General features: G+C 41.1%; 1 protein-coding gene across 4 annotated transcripts in view; it reads left to right on the top strand.

Moving 5' to 3' along the window:
• inpp5a (inositol polyphosphate-5-phosphatase A) overlaps positions 1-20575 on the top strand; it is a 150493-nt gene that overhangs the window by 40134 nt on the left and 89784 nt on the right. For all 4 annotated transcript variants that reach the window (XM_087850374.1, XM_006799063.3, XM_006799062.3 and 1 more), the window contains 2 exons: positions 14520-14620; positions 14785-14872. In XM_087850374.1, the coding sequence (XP_087706500.1) occupies positions 14520-14620; positions 14785-14872 (189 nt within the window). The remainder of the gene's footprint in view (positions 1-14519; positions 14621-14784; positions 14873-20575) is intronic.

Genomic DNA, 20575 nt, shown 5'->3' with positions numbered 1-20575 from the left:
TAAACCCTCCCGGATTACAGTATAGCAGAACAGTCAACACACTGTTACCATCACGTGTGTTTCTATAGCTTAAAGTGCTCTCATGTGACAATCACCACAAACTTTAAGGATAGTCTGGGATTTCTCTCTTAAGCTGAAGCTATAGATCAAGTCAAATGAAGTCATGTGCTTCGTATGGCTGCTGTCTTAGAAATCTAGCTTTAATCTGCTTTAACTTATGATACTATTTTATCTTTATCAAAAGTTTCAATGAACCTTTAAACCTCTTTTTTAAATTCGTACAGGTTAAAGTTAGTTTAAGCTCTAGGGTTATTTTCACTCTCTAATTGTATTGTTTTTTTTCGCGCTCAGTCATGTTTCATATCTTACTTTTTCATCTACATAGGAACCCCTGACTAACCACAACTCTTTCCACTGGGTTAAGGGAAATGAGGCAGCTAGACCTCTTAGCTGCTGTCTGAAAGAGAGCAGAGAGGGACACATGCAGTTTCGCTGTTACCATAATTCTGCACACAATCAATGTATTTTACACATCAAAAGGGTAAAATAATGCTCAAATACATTTTCCAATCTCTTTTTATTAAAGCGCTAAATATATGCTCATACAGGGCAGTAAACTTTCCAGACTTATGATTCAGACGAGCAGTTTTCAGCTTAGTGAGTTAGTGTGTGCCTCTTTGAAATCTGAGATGGAGTTCTTGTAAAATATCCAGATTTCCAAGCGGAAGAAAGCTAACCTAAGTAAGGTGTTAGGTAGGGTTTTCCACCAGAGTTCTTCTACATGCTGAATGTTGGAACGAATTCCTTAAATGTTGCCAAAAGCAAATACAATAGAAAGATTGGCTCATCGCTCGGAGAAATGTGATTTCCTGACAGATTGGAGGGACATGTTACAAACATTTCAGTTTCTGTTGGACCCAGCATAATTTGAGAGGGATACAAGATACCTTTGCTATTGAATTTCTTTTGTATATAATTAATCTGTGTGGAAACATCACACAGGATGTTCTCTCATTTGTAGTGCAATGTGTAACATGATTGTGAGCCTTTCTACCAAACCTGCCCTCATAAATATTAAAAAAAGCATAAGAAGCCTGAAGGTTAAAGACTGATACCACAAATATGGCATCTTTGGAAATATTGAAAAATATATATCATATATCCTTATACTCGGAGAGAGAAGATTTTATGCTTGAGAAAATAAAATGATGGTATCAAGCAATCAAAGTCAGATCTGGTGAAACTTAATTAATGTACAGACACGATGAGACAAAATGAAAGTTAGATAGAAACTAAAGAAGACAAATAACAAAAACAAAAAAACCCACCCTGAATCACTTCTAGGAAGAAAGTGAAGAGGATGATACAGAGAATTGAAATAGATAAATTTCCATATTTATCAGCAGGGATGGCCGTAATTGAGCAATTCTTGTAATGTTACTCAACACTGCTTTCAGGCTGAATGGCCCATAATGATTTGTGCTCCGGCCACGGGGGTGCTACAGCCATCAATATCTGTAATCTGATGCAGTACAAATGTGTGAGGTGTCCAGCAGGTGAGGCCAAGGATCCTGCCATGCCTGTGTAGAGGTCAATTACGTGTACAACACAAAAATAGACAAAGCTGTGATTGTATAGATGAGAAAAAGTTTTGTTTTTCCCTAATGGGTAGAAGGTGATGTGAGGTTACTCATCAGTAGGAGCAGTTTTCCAGTCGCCTACAATGACTGCGTGTGAAACAGACGTTTATTTTTCATGAAACCAAATTCCTGCACTGCGAGTTTACTCGTGGATGAATGAACAGCTGTACACTGGTATGATGACATTGGAAAATGTTCTCTTTGAGCTCTTTGAGGCCTTTGAGTTTTAAGATTTCAAGATTTTTTTTACTACTTTTTTAAAAAGTGTTTAGAAAACACTGTCAGCACTTATAAGGGAATATAGGTGTATTGAACAATGCTATTGAAGTAAGTAATCGAACTCAGGCTGCTTCACTTCTTTACACTGACAAGAAGGATCTTTATTCCAGGGCGTTGCATTATCTTGTTTGTCTACACCACATTCATAATAGAAGCCTTAACAGGAACTTGGTACATAACCACTGTGACCCCACCTGTTTGCTTGAAGACTAGCATTTTTAATGCCTAGATTTTAACACTGTAGTGGTCACTGTTCAGGTTATTTGGAGTTAGAATATAGATGAGGGTGGAGTTAATAGTTAATGCTACAGTAATGCTACAGTCAGTTGCACATTGCGTACTTGTGATCAACTTGTGCAACAACTTGTGATCTTGTGATGTCTGAAGTAGTTGTTTCAAAGACAGGGGACCGGGTCTGTGACCACTTGCAGTCAGTTTCTGTCTTCAAAGCGTCTTTTGTGTGTTAAGCTGGTGATAAAACGGCATTAAGATGGAAACAGTTTGAGATTTAATGGGGTCAAGCTAACAGTTACACGCAATGTTTTTGTGATAATGGGATGATTAACTGTGATAAATGAGCAAAAATGCAAAATCTGAAATAAAGAGACAGGACAGAACCTCCTACAACTCATAAATTGAACATTCATAAATTCTGTTGCTGCAGGACGGCTCTGCAGCCTTGCTTTTAAATTGAAACATAACCAAAATATATCCAATTGAGTGAAGTCCCCTGTTGCAAAGAGACGTTTTGTGCTCATTGAGTCAGATTGATTGGAACATGTTCCAGTCATTGACCAATCTGCCTGACTGATTTCAGTCAACCCATGTTCAATTGTCTGGAGATGCGGATGCCTGTTATTTTGTGCTATGGTAGCATACAGTTTAAATACTGTAATGTTCTTGGGTGGCCTGGTAGTAAAGTTAACCACACAGCAATGTAGGTTTTTTCTTTGTCACATAATTGTATTTGCTCCAAAAGACAATGACACCACAGATCCAGTTTAAACTAGTTGATGAGTCAACACAGACTCAGCTAAATTATAAATTTGATACAATTTAAACAAGTGAGAAGTTATAAAAGACAAGAGCTAGTTTTATGTAGCAGGACTGACTCGCTTTCAGTCAGTCTCTCGCAGTGCTTCTGCTTTGGCTTAGTATTTCAGCCACTGAAGGTTGCTCTTTCTTGCTACAGGTAGGTGCCATTAACTTCCAACACCAAAACAGTGAAGCTGCTGGCTCTTTGTGTCCGCTTTTATAGCAGAGATGACTTCTATCCCAAAAATGTCATCCTCGGTTCCTGTGCAAAGAACACACACATATATACTGTATTTCCCTGCAAGGTTCTACAGTGAAAAGTGGCCTAATGTGATATTTTTTGCATGCTGATAAATAAATGAAGAGAACTTGATATGCTGCATGATGGATGGATGTTTTGACTAAGCTCTTTACTATGCTGGTTGGCTCCTTTTGCATACATTTTCACATATTTAAGCATAAAATGTCACTCAACTCATCAGCTTCTCTTTCGTTTTATTTTCCTTCCACTTTGTGTGTGCGTGTGTGTGTGTGGAAAGAGAAACAGTGTGGATGGGAGTAGCCCTAAAAATGGTTAGTTCAAACTGAGTCAATAAATGACACTTCAAACATGCGTAAGAAAAACACACACGTCTTATTTACTATTCTTACGAAGCACTGGTTCCTTGCTATAAATATTCCAGACTCACCCAGTGGACACACACCTACACGTTCACACGCGCACACACACACACATGCACACACACCCACACACGCACACTTTATTGTTCTCCTTCAAACAAGTATACAGTTTGTTGCATATGCAGGATGTTGCATATGCAGAAACTGTTACAAGGACATGGGGGCATGAAAATAATAGCGAGGGTTTGTAACTATGCTTTGCATCGTGCTCCATAAATATGGATCTTATTTCAGTGTACCAGCAGTGCAATGATAGCAGTTGGGGACTTCCTTGTGTACAAGGAAAATCTCATCAAACAGACTGAATGTGATGCAAGAGTAGTAACCAAGAGGCAAAGAATAGTATTCCTGATTAGGTTTACAGGTATATTTGTAAGACCACTAAGATTCATCGAGTCTTCTTTATGTCACCTGAAATCAACAGAAGGACCTTCCTCATGACTTCCATAGCAGAAATAAAAATACCAAAAAACACGAAAACAAAACTACAGTGGGGCAAAAAAGTATTTAGTCAGCCACCGATTGTGCAAGTTCCCCCACTTAAAATGATGACAGAGGTCAGTAATTTGCACCAGAGGTACACTTCAACTGTGAGAGACAGAATGTGAAAAAAAAATCCATGAATTCACATGGTAGGATTTGTAAAGAATTTATTCGTAAATCAGGGTGGAAAATAAGTATTTGGTCACCTCAAACAAGGAAAATCCCTGGCTCTCACAGACCTGTAACGTCTTCTGTAAGAAGCTTTTCTGTCCCCCACTCGTTACCTGTATGAATGGCACCTGTTTGACCTCATCATCTGTATAAAAGACACCTGTCCACAGCCTCAACCAGTCAGACTCCAAACTCCGCCATGGCCAAGACCAAAGAGCTTTCGAAGGACACCAGAAAAAGAATTGTAGACCTGCACCAGACTGGGAAGAGTGAATCTACAATAGGCAAGCAGCTTGGTGTGAAAAAATCAACTGTGGGAGCAATCATCAGAAAATGGAAGACATACAAGACCACTGATAATCTCCCTCGATCTGGGGCTCCACGCAAGATCTCATCCCGTGGGGTCAAAATGATCATGAGAACGGTGAGCAAAGATCCCAGAACCACACGGGGGGACCTGGTGAATGACCTGCAGAGAGCTGGGACCAAAGTAACAAAGGTCACCATCAGTAACACACTACAACGGCAGGGAATCAAATCCCGCAGTGCCAGACGTGTTCCGCTGCTGAAGCCAGTGCATGTCCAGGCCCGTCTGAAGTTTGCCAGAGAGCACATGGATGATACAGCAGAGGATTGGGAGAATGTCATGTGGTCAGATGAAACCAAAGTAGAACTTTTTGGTATAAACTCAACTCGTCGTGTTTGGAGGAAGAAGAATACTGAGTTGCATCCCAAGAACACCATACCTACTGTGAAGCATGGGAGTGGAAACATCATGCTATGGGGCTGTTTTTCTGCCAAGGGGACAGGACGACTGATCCATGTTAAGGACAGAATGAATGGGGCCAAGTATCGTGAGATTTTGAGCCAAAACCTCCTTCCATCAGTGAGAACTTTGCAGATGGAACGAGGCTGGGTCTTCCAACATGACAATGATCCAAAACACACCGCCCGGGCAACAAAGGAGTGGCTCCGTAAGAAGCATTTGAAAGTCCTGGAGTGGCCTAGCCAGTCTCCAGACCTCAACCCCATAGAAAATCTGTGGCGGGAGTTGAAAGTCCGTGTTGCTCGGCGACAGCCCCAAAACATCACTGCTCTTGAGAAGATCTGCATGGAGGAATGGGCCAAAATACCAGCTACTGTGTGTGCAAACCTGGTAAAGACCTATAGTAAACGTTTGACCTCTGTTATTGCCAACAAAGGTTATGTTACAAAGTATTGAGTTGTATTTTTGTTATTGACCAAATACTTATTTTCCACCCTGATTTACGAATAAATTCTTTACAAATCCTACCATGTGAATTCATGGATTTTTTTTTCACATTCTGTCTCTCACAGTTGAAGTGTACCTCTGGTGCAAATTACTGACCTCTGTCATCATTTTAAGTGGGGGAACTTGCACAATCGGTGGCTGACTAAATACTTTTTTGCCCCACTGTAGCTTAGCTATTGCGATTCCATTGAAGTTATAGCCCTGATCTAAGATAACCCTGTACTGTAGACAATAGTCAAAGTCATATCATTTGACGTTGTTTTTTTTCTTACTGCCTCTCTTTTATGGCTATAGTTGTGGTAATAAATAACCAAACTTGGAGCACATCCATTTTCTTAATCACTCGTTCAATCGGGGTACGAGTCAGATGGCGCTAGACCTATCCTGGCTATCGTAGGGTGAGATGAAGGGTACATCCGGGGCAGGCCACAGTTTAGGAATGGCATTTCCAACAGAAAATACGATTTGATACTGCTTGTAGTTGCAAGCAACCTCAAATCATTCTCAGATGACTGTATATTTTATGCAGGCTTGTGACATAAGGTTACCTAAAGCAGTTAACACCGGGACACATTATCATTTATTTCTACAAGAAGTTTCACACAGACTTTTTTTCTCATGGCTTTGAATGTCTGTACTTTGTTGTACTAAGCAAACAGGAGAAAAAATATATTAAAATAAATGTATGCCAGGCAACCAGGATACCAGGCCCAATTAATTTATGACTTAACTGGCTCTAAACCTGAAAATTATTTCGAATATCTGAGTTCCCTTTTAGTTGATTCACTTGGTACAACACATAAGTAAGGGATATCACGCCCCCACGTCTTCTGGCTGAAGAAACCTCTCTATTCATGCCTTCAAGGCGGATGAGCTGCGATGACTTGCACATGACCCGCCTGCACATCAGAGGCTATGTCCACACTAATACGTTTTTTGTTTGAAAACGCATCTTTTTCTCTCCGTTTTGGTTTTCCGTCTGCATTTTTGGTCATGGAAAACAGAAGTTTTTGAAAATGCTGTGGACTGCGAAAATGGAGGCTTTCAAAAACGATGACGCATTTTAGTCATATGATGCATTAATGTGACCAATTCAACTAAGATTGTGGACGGCATTGTACAGCAGTTGTTTTGTTTGCTCTCTATTTTGACAGCCCTTTAAAAGATTAATATCAGTTTGTATATGCTCGAGATAAAACTCGGCACTTTTCCTTGACATTTTGCTGCCACGTTTCAAAGAGCCGGAAAGTAAATTGTGTTACGTTTCACGCATGCGCAGTACAGGCACATGGCGTATTCAGTGTGGATGAAAACGATAGTGTGGACGTGGAGCGTTTTTAGATGAAAATACCGTTTTCAAAATTATCCGGATTAGTGTAGACGTAGCCAGAGTCTGTCATCACAGGCATCCCTTAGTTAGCACGCTTTTCACCTAATTACAACTAATTTCAAGTCTTTTGTGCAGTCTTTGTGTTTTGGAATGAACACCAAACTGAAGCAAAGCAAAAACTTTCCAGTTCTGAGGGGCCAGGATGTCCTAGTCAGGATGGACAGTTCAACAGTGGACTCTTACATGCAGTCAGGGAGGGACATGCTCCCGTCCCTCTGGGACTAGATCTTCTCTCCAGGGGTTTTTGTCTGGTGAGAGAATGGAGGTTTCACCCTTTGATAGTGGCCCAGTTTTGGGATCTATTTGGCCCCTGTTCTTCTCCATAGTCGACCACAATGCACCCCTAGGCATGGATGCAGTAGCGCACTAATGGCCAGATGTGCTCCTTTATGCATTTCCCCCAAAGGAAAATATATTTTTTGTTCTTGAGAGAGTGGCTCAACATCGTCTTTCCCTGATTCTAGTGGCCCCTTGGTAGCCAACAAAGTCGCGATATGCGGAGATAATGAGTCTGTTAGCAGCAAGGCCTTGGGAGCTTCCTCTCCACAGGGACCTTCTCTCCCAGGAGAAGAAGTGATTCATCCGTACCTGGAGCTGTGGCACCTTCATTCTTAACTGCTGAGAGGTTTAATTGATAGCTAAGGGTCTGCCCCCAATTATGATAGCAACAGTCTAGAGTGCTAGGACCTCATCCACTCGAGGCTTATATGCCTAAACATAGCAAGCATTCAAGCAATGGTGCCAGGACTGGCACACTTCATTCCAGTGCTCTATTGTGGATTTTTGTACATTCCTCCAGGAGCTGCTGGATAGGGGCCGTTCGTTTTCTATAATTGTTTATTTAGCAGCGATATCTGCTTGTCATATTGGCTTTAACAGGGTGACACCAGGTGCCCCTGGTGCCATACATCAAAGGAGTTCGCTGGCTAACACCTGTGGTTAGGTCCTGCATGGGACTTGTCTTTGGCTGCTGTCCTTTCTGCTGTGTCTACCACGCACTGACTGGTCCGACTCCAGTTTGGTGGGATCTCTGTGGGATGCATATATATATCTCATACTTATGTGTTGTACCAAGCGAATTAGCTGAAAGGGAACAAACAGTTACATCTATTACTTATGTTCCCTGAAGGAGAGGAACGAGGTACAAAACGAGGTTGCCCTGTCGCACAGCTTAGCTTGTGAAGAGTGGCTATCAAAAAAGGATGACTGTGATGACAGGGGGTATATGTGAAAGCGGGGCTGTGTGGAAGTTATCACAAGTCATCCACTTTAAAGGCGTAAATAGAGGTTTTTTCAGCCGAGACATACAGGGGTTTGATACACTTATCTGTGGCACCCCGTTCCTCTCCTTCAGGGAACAGAAGTTATAGATGTAACTGTTCCAGTTTTGTCAGTTTGTATGATTGCTCGTAATCAATTGAAATCATTCATATGGCACAACAGCTTCTTCTTAATGTAGAAGGTAGAACAAGTTCCAGAAATCACAAAATACAGGTGAACATGAACTCAGTGGCATTTCCTCTGCAAATTTCTAAATCTTTGTTAACTTAGCTTTGCTATCCCCTGATTTTCACTGTTACCGGCATGCAAAGGTGATTTTTGGATTGCCAGGATTTTGGATTTTGGATTTCCTCATGATTAGATATCATGAGGAAAAAGTGTGTGTGTGTGTGTTTGTGTAAAGAGCATGTGCTGGTTATGGCTGTTGAGGAATTCTGTTTGCACTGTGCAACGTGCTTATGTGCGTTAGATGACGATATCATCGTGTGTGTGTGTGTGCGCGTGCGAAAAAGCATGCAGGGAGAGAGAGCGATGTGCCCCTGTGTGAACCAGGCAGGCCTGTAGCCTCATGCCAGCTCTGTGCTGTTGCTGGCTGACGTCATGGAAAGAAGCACCAGACTCTGAACTTTGCACGGCTGGGAACAGCCAGCAGAAACAGCTAGAGTTAACTACAATCAGCCTCGCTGGGCCAGCTCGCCACAATCCTTCTGGAGCACACATTGCTCTCAGTTGATTTGGTTGCCGTTTGGCCAGAAACTTTGAACCACTTCTCCCTTTTTTCAATGAAAATTGTCAGCGGCTGCAATCGGAAAAAGCACATTGTATGTTTAAAGCTGTTTACAGACAAGACTCGTGCAGTGCATTCACCTGGCAAGAATCCAAAGCTTGTTTTATACCGAACTTTGGTCTCACATCCACTAAACTTCACTTCTACCACACAGGACCATTTTGTCATCAGGAAAAAACTAAAAACCCTGCAAAAAGCTGCATGGATTGCTGCTTCAAAGCAGCTCAGTGCATTTCACACTCTCTCGACTATCAATAACAAGATTGTAATGAACAAGTGTTGTCATTTTTTTTTAACGACAAATTACACAGTAAAAGCTGTTAAAACTGGCGCTTAAGGCTCTAGGTCATTGTTGGTACCTGTTGGTACCAAACTTGTTACGTGCTGTATTTTTATATATGATCGAAATGATCGCATGCGGAAATTCCTCAAGGAAGAAAAATTATTTTAACGGCACGCCTTGTTTGAAGCTCAAAGGTATGTTTGCCTTTGGTACTGTACTGTCATGCAATTAAAGGTTGTTCCTCTCTATGCTCGTGTGATTTGTTTCTCATGTTCTCTATTTAATCTTAGCACTTATTTATAATGGTTGTGCTGTTTGATGCTGTTTGAAGCATATTTTGAGCAAAACTTTGTTCAGTTAAGTTTAGTTAAACAAAGACGGTGGCCTTCAGACACCTTATGTGTGAGACAAGTAGAATAAAAGAAGAACTCAAGAGATTTACAGGAATGTACTGCTGAACCTAAAGTTTTAACTCATGTAAAGCTTGAAATAATACAAAGTTTATCATATTACTCATTTACATTTTTTTTATTTGCTTTTTACTTAGATGAACAAAAGAAGGCACATTTTAGTAAAACCGAAAACAGAAAAAGATAATTGTTATTTTAGATTAAAAAAATCTTTATTTGACGGGATCCTAGCTTCCTGATACTGAATTTTATTTTTTATTTTATGGACAGGCAGCGTGAACTCTCGGCACTTGGACTAAGCTGCTGGTTACATTTTATTGGATGCTATAAATCTAAGTGAAGTGGAAAAGGCCAAACTGTTAACTGCTGTTACTTGTTTTTTTTTCAGAGGCTTTGCTTCTGATTTTCTTGACTTCTTATGCAACTGATTCAAATCCTTTATTAAGACTTTTGACCCTGTGTCAGGACATCTCAGTTATTTACATGTAGGCAAAGCAGGTTCATTTGCTTGTCCCACTTGTTTGCAATAGGTTGGTGAAAATGGGATCTCTCCATTGCTGGTGCAGTAGTATAAACAGTGCTTTGCATTGCACCGCACTGAATTGAATAATCCCCCAGCTGATTTGCATTGGAAACTTCTATGGCCTGTCACAAGCCAGTGATTGTGTGAGATCCCAGCATCCAGTCTTGTGATCTGTAGATTGCATACTTGTACAGTGCTCAAGGGCATCAGATAGTTAATTGATTAAACAGACCAATGTGTGCAATTAAAATAAGTCTCTGAAATCCAATTACCCCATAACGGGGCTATCTCAGATGCACTGGATGAGATGGTCTTTTGATTTAATCTGCTAATAAAAATAACTTAATAACCTAATAACCTACATTACACCCAATGTTTCTCGTTTTGAGTTCTTCCCAGTTAGTGGTTGTGCTGGAATGGGACAGTAAGACAAACAATCCTAGCTGTTTGACAGCGTACAAGCTCCTTTGATCCCCCTGATTGTTTCCCACCTCCAAAAAGGAACCATGAAATAGGACTCAGGCTTTTCTGATTAGTTCTCATAAAAGGCCCTCTATCTCTGTTGATATCTGGCGCATAGTACTTCTTGTGACCTTTTCACACATAAAACACAATATTAACACAAGTTTGCCAAGTGCTTTGGCATAAATATGAATAACTAGTGTTGTTGAAGTTTTCCACTTAAATAAAGCCTGCAGACGAGCGGTGAGCGGTAGCTAACATTCTTTAATCAAAGCACACAAAGAACAGACAACCAAGCTTGATGGAGCCCCTGCATGTCCGCGGGACAGACGGTCAGCAGAGTTCTCACTGAACCTAGCATGGCTCTCAGTTAAATACCTTCTCCAGGAACAAAAGGCAGTACACAGCTGTTTCACACCTTAAGGTTCACACTCCCCTGCTACCTCCCAGAGTCCTCGAAGAGACAAAAGACTCTTCCTGTAGTCTGCTTCCCCCAACTTCCTTACTACACCCCCTACCATTTGTCTTAACGTATGAGTGTCAGACATGTTAAAATCCAGTGGCACCAAGGCATTATACAATAAAATAATGTGATTAATACATAAGTAAAAGAAATTCCTATACACTAGCTAATGTAATGTGTGCTTTTTTGCCTCTAAAGGCAGGATTATGGTTACTTCTGACACATTGGCTCAATTTCATGTCAAGTGGTTAGTGCTTATTAATGTGCTTCTGGTGTCAAGGCCTGCAGTTGTTGCCATACAGCTAAATATGTTAGCAACAATCAGCAATGCAAAATAACTTCTGAATGGCTATCAGGGTGGCTGGACCAGTGGTGCCTAAACTCTTGGAATACTTCAGAAGCAATAAACTTTTGTTTCGTTCCCCCCATAACTAATTTTTCACTTAACTTGGGTCTTAGTCACACAGACTCAGAGGCCTCCTGGCAACTTCTGGTTGCTAAGCAAAACATAAAACACTTACTTTGTAGGCAAACGGTCTCTGATTTATGACGTATTCTTCAGTTTCACAACTGCTTAGCATGTAGTTGAACATGTTGGCGTCTTCCCTGGAAACTTCAGGTGACTCCATCAATCTGCTGGTGACCAATACAATTGCAGAGGACCAACCAGTCTGGAAATACATGTTTTCCTCCTCAGCCAGTAGTTATCATGGGCTCACTGATCGGTCTTTAGGCCTTATTGTGTGACTGGGGCCTTAGTTTGTATCCCCGGGTAGTCATACATACAGTCATATAATCGTTGTGAGGGCTGGTGAAGTGCGAGAGTTGGCTATTCTCAGTCATCCAGCTCATGGTAATCTTGACAGCTTGAAAAAGAAAGCAACTAGACTTTTTTAGGCTAAAGGAGTCCAGCTGCCTTCTTCTTCTCGATATATTATTAAATAAATTAAAATGCTCTGAAAATACTACGAACAAGAGGTCACTCTCATAGAGATTGTTGACAGTTTGCAAATGCTGTCTGACAAATTGCCAGCATGTTTCCTCATTTTAAATGAGTCTGTTAATAAGCACAACTCGAGAACAGACTCCGCTGGCTTCTAGCTGGTTAGATTTCTGAGTGCAGATCTCAAAGTCAAATGTGAATTTCTTTTATATGTAAATTTATGTCTATGTAAACAGCAACAGAGAAGTGATTTCTGACAATTTATACAAATACTGTATTATCAGAAAGAGACTGCATTTAATTACTGATATATATCGAATTGATAATAAATTGATATCATTCTGAGGTCAGACTGACTCAGATTTATGTTTTTTGACAAAACAGCGAAACAATAACTGAAGTCAGATAACTTTATCTTATGAGATAAAATAGATATTAACAGCTTAACATTGAGGACTTAATTTACAGTTGAAAAAAGGTGATAAATGACAATATGTGTTATGACCTAGGACCATTGTTTTTGATTGACAGCCACGATATGTCTCAAAATACTCAAAATTACAATGAGAAAAAAACCCTTACTTGCCAGTTAAATCCTCCGCTCCTGTCAACACATTCATTCATATAATCGGGTTTTAGCAGTGCACACTTTAGCTTTTTGCTTTTTGTTTTGTCTTTGAGTCTTACAATGCATGCTCATCCCCCCCATCAAACTACATCTGTGTTAAGACCATCATCTGAATACATGTAAAGCATGAGATCGCGACTTTGATCTGACTTTGTTGGTACAGCACATCTCTCCTCGGCTCCCGCTCCAGTTAAACAAATATGTCATTTAGACGCCCGGGTGCGTCCTCGGAGTTCAGATGGTTTCATGGAGCGTTCGAGAGAGAGAGGATATGAGGACACACCTTCATATCAAACACATCAGCGTCTTGACACCATTGTGAGTTTGAAAAATGGTCCCATATGGGAGCTCTCTGTTGGTAGTGTCAATGTGGCCAAACAGGCTTTTCTCACCCTTGCCTCAGCAGATGTCACTGGAGGCAGTCCCCTCCACTCCACTATCGTTACGCACCATAAAATCTTTTGTCATAGATTCAGTACGCAGCTTGTCAACACGCTGGTCACTGCTCGACTCTCAAACATCAACAAAATGACTATCTAATTATATCTAATTAGAAGCTAGTCCAAAGGTTTCTTTTCTTCTTTTGCAAACTAAGGTCATCAGTCAGTGCTGTTTGGCTCTGGCCTGATAGCACTGGTGAGCCTGATAATGATATTACTACACGGATTCTGTCTGATTGCTCGCCTAGACCAGAATTTACAGTGTGGAAAGATAAATAGAAAACGGCACAGGCGCGTCAGTGTGCGTGCACCATTTTCCAGCTTGGCATTAGTTGTAAGCTCCTTGAGAGTGTGACCTTTTCCATCTTGAGTTGATAGGTGCACTAATCTTTCCAGCTTTGGGGCCTCTGTAGGTCCCCGCTCCTGGGTCATCGAGCTAAGTGACAAGCCATAGGTTGATGGAAAATCCATAGCATTACTGCCATACATTACTTTTATTTGATTGGGCCTGTAGTGAGCATAATGCAATGCTGAGGTGGGGGCGGGTGCTGGTGAAGTAGCGCGGCTCCATTCGGGTCCAGGGATCATTTGTAGCCCCCACCACTCACCGGGCTGCGACAATGATGTATAGCTCGCGCCTGACATCCATAGGGGCGACCCTGTGAGTGCTTGTGAGTGCTGTAAATCACTCGCTGGTATTGATTTTCCATTAGAAGTCAGCCACTCTGAGCACCTCTGACAGGGTGCTCACAAACACCTCCCAATGTGTAATAGGAGGTCATGTGACTCAGGGGGAGATAGCTTCCAGGAAGTGTTTGTTGCTCACAGCCGTATAATAAAAATCATCACTTTTTTCCTGTTTCCTGGAGTCTTGCCCAAACTCTAATAAGCATCTGATATATCGCTGGAGCGGTGCAGTTGTTATTGGTACACTGAGTGAGGTGTCAGCACTAATGGCGATGCGTGAGCGTCTGTCACACCCTGCTGTACATACATAGAGATCTGCAGGCCCATCTCTGGTTGTAGATGAAGAGGGGCCAGCGTTACGCGTGTGGAACAAGCTCACTAAGTGCCTTCTGCCTAAATTAGCAAGGCACTTTGTCTTGTGTAAATATAGTAGCATGTCAAAGAGTCGCGTTAGGAAGAATTGTAGAGGCCCAGGTGCCAAGTCATATAGGTTTTTACGCTTGGATAAATGATTCAAATTTAGCTTTGTTTATTGTGTGAAAATGGGCGTGCTGCAGTTATTGTTCTGGATGTACTCCACTTAAATAAAATGAAGTGAAACACAACTGTTTGTCCTGTTTGCTCTCTTTTCACCTGCTTTTTTTCTGTCTTATGTTTCAGACAGTACAGTCGCATAAGCCTCACTTCTTGGCACTGCATTGTCAGGAGGTGGGTGGGAAGAATTTCGAGGAGTCCATGTCACACGTGGATAATTTTGTGAAGTAAGTGTTGTGCTCATAAGTTTGTCTGATAGTTTTTTGTAGTGCTATAGACCGTGCAACACCCCCTGCAACATTTTAGCCATTTAGGTCATATCGCAACTTTGTTGGGCTAGTTTGAACTTTTTTTTTTGTTTATATATGACCTGGTGTGTTCTGTCCCTCAGAGAGCTGTTGTCCAGTGATGCCTTGAAGGAATACAGCAGAGCCCGCGTCTACCTCGATGAGAACTACAGATCCCAGGAGCATTTCACAGTGAGTGGCGTTTGATAGATTGTATCGGCTGCTGTGTGGATTTACCCCAGTTGTGAAAGTGACTCCTGCCTCATTTCCATCTCTGCCATCCCCTCTCTGTCGTTCCTTGTTTTTCTGGTGGTTGCCCTCTGTTCCCCTCTTTCTACCTCACTTATTCTCTAAAGTGGTCGAATGATGTGTATCAATGAAAGAGGTGCAGGAAAAGTTGAGTTAGTATAAACATGGTAATGCAGAAACTTTAACAAAGCTGATGAGCACTTATACTTATTAAACAGAAGAAGAAATATTCTTGGTTAATTTTTGCTGTTGTTTAAAAAAAAAAAAGATCTTCTACTTTTCAGCCACAATATCGATCGTATTAAAAAAAAATCTTGATTTCAGTGGGTGGCATTTGATGGTGGTAAGCAAACACTGCTAACTTAGGGTGTAATGTTTTCTTGCATCAGTGCAGAAGTTGATGTCAGTCAACGCAGCTTAAAAGGCAGTGAGTGCTTTGACTGTTCACTTTATTTTCATTGGCTCTCTTGCATGAATTACATGCTAGTGATGATTGGATTTCACCGGGATTTCACCAAGGAAACTCAAACAATATTGAGTTTCCTTGCTAGGAGGCAAAGTGCCATTCCTGTGCACTCCTTCAGCAGTACATGTATGAGAAATACACAGAAAAAGAAGGATTGTTTGTTATAAGCTTACATCTGTTGTGATAGGGATGGCTAACTAGCTCAATCATTTGGTCGGATTCTATTTTTATTGTTCAACATGAAGATTTGGTACTGGATTTAATCATCTTTAATACACTTAGGATGTGTAGCCACAGAACAGGGCCAACGCAGCGGGATAGAGAACCATTCACACCTACAGCGATTTAGAGTCACCGGTTAACCTAACCTGTGCATGGCTGGAGTACCTGGAGAGAGCTCACTCAAGCATAGGGAGAATCATGCAAACTTCACACAGAGCAAGGCCCCAGACCTCAGACTAGTTGTATCAAAGTAGAACTCCATTAGCAGACAGTTTGTACCCTAAAAATGATGAAAAAAATTCTTATTAACTTAGCTTGAAGCTTAAAAGTTCAATTCAGTTTTATTTATACAGCACCACATCACAACAATAGTCGTCTCAAGGCACTTTATATTGTAAGGTAGCGCTTCAATAATAGTACATACAGAGAAAAGTGCAGAGGTCTGTTAACACATAGTGAATGAGAAAGGTGACTGAAGTAGAAACACATAATGCATCATGGGAATCCCCCAGCAGCATACACCTATTGCGGCATAACTAAGGGAGAATTCAGGGTCACTTGATCGAGCCCTAACTATATGCTAACAATTCAGCATAAATATAAAACTATATGCTTTGATCCACACAACCCCATCACTGCCACCACCTGCTCTTTACACATTTCACATGAATTCTAATGCTATCAAGAACATTTGATACGTGTCAGTGCAGAAGCAATTTTGTGATAGGTGACTGAAATGGCACCACAATATCCTCCTAAAATAGGACACTGTGGTGGTATTTTAGTCTGTGGTTGGCATTGCTCTGTTTGTTTTCTGTAGATAGAACATGAACTAAAAAGCTGTCGCACACCATGTAATTGTTACATATGAGCTGAGTCTGTGGAAACGGACAACCGCATTACCTGGTTTCGGTTTGATATGAGTGCATAAATGAAAGATGGAGTGACGCAGCAGCTTTGCACCTGCGTTCCTACAGCCAAGTGTCACCTAATGTGATACATGACACTCACGTTGTTAACTGCTCACATTGTAGGAGCCGCCTTGCTCGGTTTTCCTAACACCTGCAGTAAACGCAGATGACCACAAGATGGCAGTAGAGATCTGGAACTCAGCTGAGCTGAGGCTGGAAGTGCTTGGGGATTGTTTCAGTACTGATTAGTAAATCATAGATTCCTAAACGTGAGCTGGGATTTATAAACAAAGCATATTTCAATTAAAAAAAGAAAAAAAAGTGGAGAAATTGTCCTGTTTCGTACATGTTTATGACCTTAAAATCGACACTTATAAAATCATTTTTCTTCTCAATGACTCTTTCCATACCTCCTCCTGCTAAACAGCTTCTGTGGCCTCTAGGTGGAGCCAAATGCTCAATTGTAAGACCAGCAGCCGAGGATTGAGTGCTGCTCTCTCTCCACATAGAAGCATGTTTTATGTTGTAGCGTTATGGCTGATAGTGACCAGGCTGCAGGTGCATCAGATGATGATCTCCGCGTTCCCAGGAGATTATGTAGATAGACTATAAAATAACATATGGATGTTGTCCGGTTATGGACCGTGCCCCCAGACCCAGTTTGTCTGTGATCGCTGCCTGCGTCTATCTTGGATCTCCTCAGTACTTTGTGCGTTATCGCCACGCTACACTGCACCTCCACAAACGCTCATAAATCACAGCACCCACTGAGTCACATTTGCTCTTTTCAAAAAAATATTACAAACACTGGCCTTTCCCAAATCTAATTATCTGCCATTTCACATAAGCGCCGCTAATATCCCAGCATTATGATCTGTTTATTTAATGGTGTTTGTCTATGGATTAACCTTTTTTTCTTTTCTTTTTTTTATATTTTAATTTTCCTCAAATACAGACGGCAGCTTGTGCTCGTCTTTGTGAGTCAGTCAGCGGAAAGAGAAACATCTGATGTGCTTTCGATGATGTTGATATTGAAATCCTGGCAACAGTAAATATGAATAGACTCTCCAGTCTTTCTCACACAGGGCTTGCCATTTAGCTCTGATGACATCACCTCTATTTGTTTTCTCAGTCTTCGATCTTTTTTTTTTTTGTTCCCTCCTCCCTGTGCTCTGGGGATAATTGTTTGTTGTCTGCCCCGCTTGTCAATTTTCAGATAATGTAAGTGGGAACACATTTCTGGGTCCTGAGATTCCACTCGGTGTGAGTGTGTGCTGCTGTGTTTCCTGCATGCACCCGTGTATGTGTATGCATATATGTTGTGTTGGTGTTTTTTGGGACTAGACGAGTGACTGTTTTGGATGATTTGTGTTGTAGTGTTACAGGTGTGTGTTAAAGGCCAACGTGTGTGTGTGTGTGTGTGTGTTTGAGAGTGAATGCAAAGGGGAATGCAATTTATAAATGCGTTGACGTGAATGCATGGAGCCCTATAATAAGACGGTCAATTTATTTCCTTGCAGTGATTGATTTATTGCAACTTGATGATTCATCTAATGCCTAAATCAAGAAAATATGATATAAAATTTGTCTTTTCTTCCCAGTTTTTAGCTATTTTTACAAACAATCTGTACTTTTGCTTTTTTTAAATGAAATATTTCAATATGCTCCTTTGAATAATGGATGGATTTTTTCCAGTAAATAAGTAGAATATTAAATTGTAATAATTCAAGTCATAAGCATGAACACAGCTGATGAAATGTAAAGAAATATAAAGCGGAAAAAGAAAAGTTAACCCCTCCCCCTCAAAATTAATAAATAAATCAGTTTAAACATGTAAATAATGACAAGTAATGCAAAAATAAAAATGTCAAAGCCTAATTGAGCTTTTTATAGGAAAGACTTGGCTTTTTTGTTTTTTTTTTTCATTTTCATAATTTACTATAATTATTTAGATTCCAGTCCTCACATCTCTTAAAGCATCTTTCCAATAATTGCTAGATAATAGCACCGTGTGACACCTGCATGTCAAATCTGAAAAATCTGAACAATGAGAAGCTGGGCGAGCTGGTAGCTCCTCCTCTCCTCCCAGAGGAAGGTGGCGGTACCTTGACTGACATGTTCCCCCCTACGGCTGAGCCCCGGCCTGGTGTTTTACAGCCCCGTTAAGGTATACAGCAGGTAAAATGTCAATTAGGAAGGCCCGCCCTGATAACTCAACTCCCAATCCACTTGTTCTTGGCCATTAATATTTATCGTAGGCCTGCCCTGGAGCTGCAGCCCATGTCATCTGGAGTGACGTGCGCTGATGCTGCTGCGTCCCGACACACACTTTGCTCTGGTGTCTCTGCAGCTTGCACAGAAAGGACACCTACCGCCGTCACACAAGCCTAATCAAGCTGTCCACACAGAGCAGGCACACGGCGCCTCCTCAGCCCTCAGTTGTTCCGGGGCATTTTAATGGGAAATTAAAGGCTTCTCTCATGTCTGTGGTCTGCAGGACAGGAATGAGAGCAGAGAGTAGAGGATAAATCAGGCCTCGTGCTTTGACAGGAGACCGCTGTCTCTTTTTATGTTTTGTGTTAGCACTTTGTCCTGCTTTGTTTTTCCTGTGGATTTGTGTCCTTGAACGGGAAGATGAGACAAATCTGCCGTGCTTGCTTGATTTGATGTATCAAGTTGATACAAACTGCAAATGGTGACCCAGCAGAGGCAACATTTAGCATGAATCTTAAATCGTTTCTATTTGAGTGAATTTTTATTATGATTGCATTAAGCATCTTAGTTTGTTTGGAATAATGGAGCTGAAGTTCTGTTTGTGGCTTCAGAATAAGTCTTATTACCACCAAGGTTGAGTCCTCTCTCAGGTAAGCCAGGATTCTGACAAAAATACATTTACAGTAGAGCCCAGCTTTGCTAAGTAGGACAGGATGACAGTGGAAGCCTTGGGTCAAACTAATTTGTATGAAATCTAATTTCATATGTATATTGCATTTGAAGCTGGGCAGCACGGTGCAGTTGTTAGCACTGTCACGTCATGTAAGAAAGCTTCTGGGGTTTTAATCTGCTAGTCGAATTTGCGGGGGCGGTTTTCTGTGTCTGCTCAAATTTCCTCCGGCCATCCATGCTTGTTAGGTTGATTGGGGATTCTAAATCGGCTGTACGAGTGAGTTTGTGTTTGCATATCCGTCTGTCTCTTTGACTTTGTCCTAAGACGGACTAACGACCTGTCTGCGTTTTACCCCACACAGACAGGAGTAGCACAGCACAGTGCAAACCTCTGTTGAAGAACAAAGCCACTGCAGTATGGAGTGAATGCCCAGAGGAGAAATACTGGGTGTAACTAAGTTAAGCGAATATGATTTATGAACGGAAAATAAACAAGCAACAGTTTGCTGATGCTATCGTGCAGACCTTTATTTGTCTGAAATTCAACTGGAATTTGCTGCTAATTAATGAAAATGCATATGGGTGGGTGGGGAAGGAGGCCAGAAGCTCTTTTAACATTTGAAGATGGGCGGGCGAGGTAAGGTTTCCAGAGCCACTCTACAGGTGGGTGAGGCTCTCATGAATGGATGGATGAATTTGAAGTAAAAATGTGCCATAAAGAAAAAAGATGAAAAAAAGGAAGCAGATAAAGGAGAAATACAAAAACAAACTGAATAGATTATTGGAATTTAAACGTGTATTTTGTAACACTTTTCTGTGTTTTGGATTTGTGAAACCTGATAGTGCTTTTTGGGGGATGTTTTATTGATAGATAATGGTAAGGTTGGTATGACATGGAAGTCAAATCTAACATTAAATCTAATTTGACCACCAAAGATACAAATAAATAATTGCCTCAGAGTCTCAGCTCAGTCAGTCTGTGTTTTGGGGCAGGCTCAACTAGATCCTGTTGCAAAGGGAATAAAAAGACTACTAGAAAATTTGGATTGTGAAACCGGAGCCTCATTATTTAAGTAAAGGAAAGGAAGAGTCCCAGTTTTATGCAGAGAAACCCCACCTGAAGCAAAGCATTAACGCCTTTATTTCCTGACTTTCCTGAAG

This window comes from Neolamprologus brichardi, chromosome 13, assembly GCF_056152115.1.
Source record: "Neolamprologus brichardi isolate AB-2024 chromosome 13, ASM5615211v1, whole genome shotgun sequence".
Taxonomy (NCBI): Eukaryota; Metazoa; Chordata; class Actinopteri; order Cichliformes; family Cichlidae; genus Neolamprologus; species Neolamprologus brichardi.
Note: the sequence above shows the minus strand (reverse complement) of the source record. Positions and strands in the feature narration are given on the sequence as shown.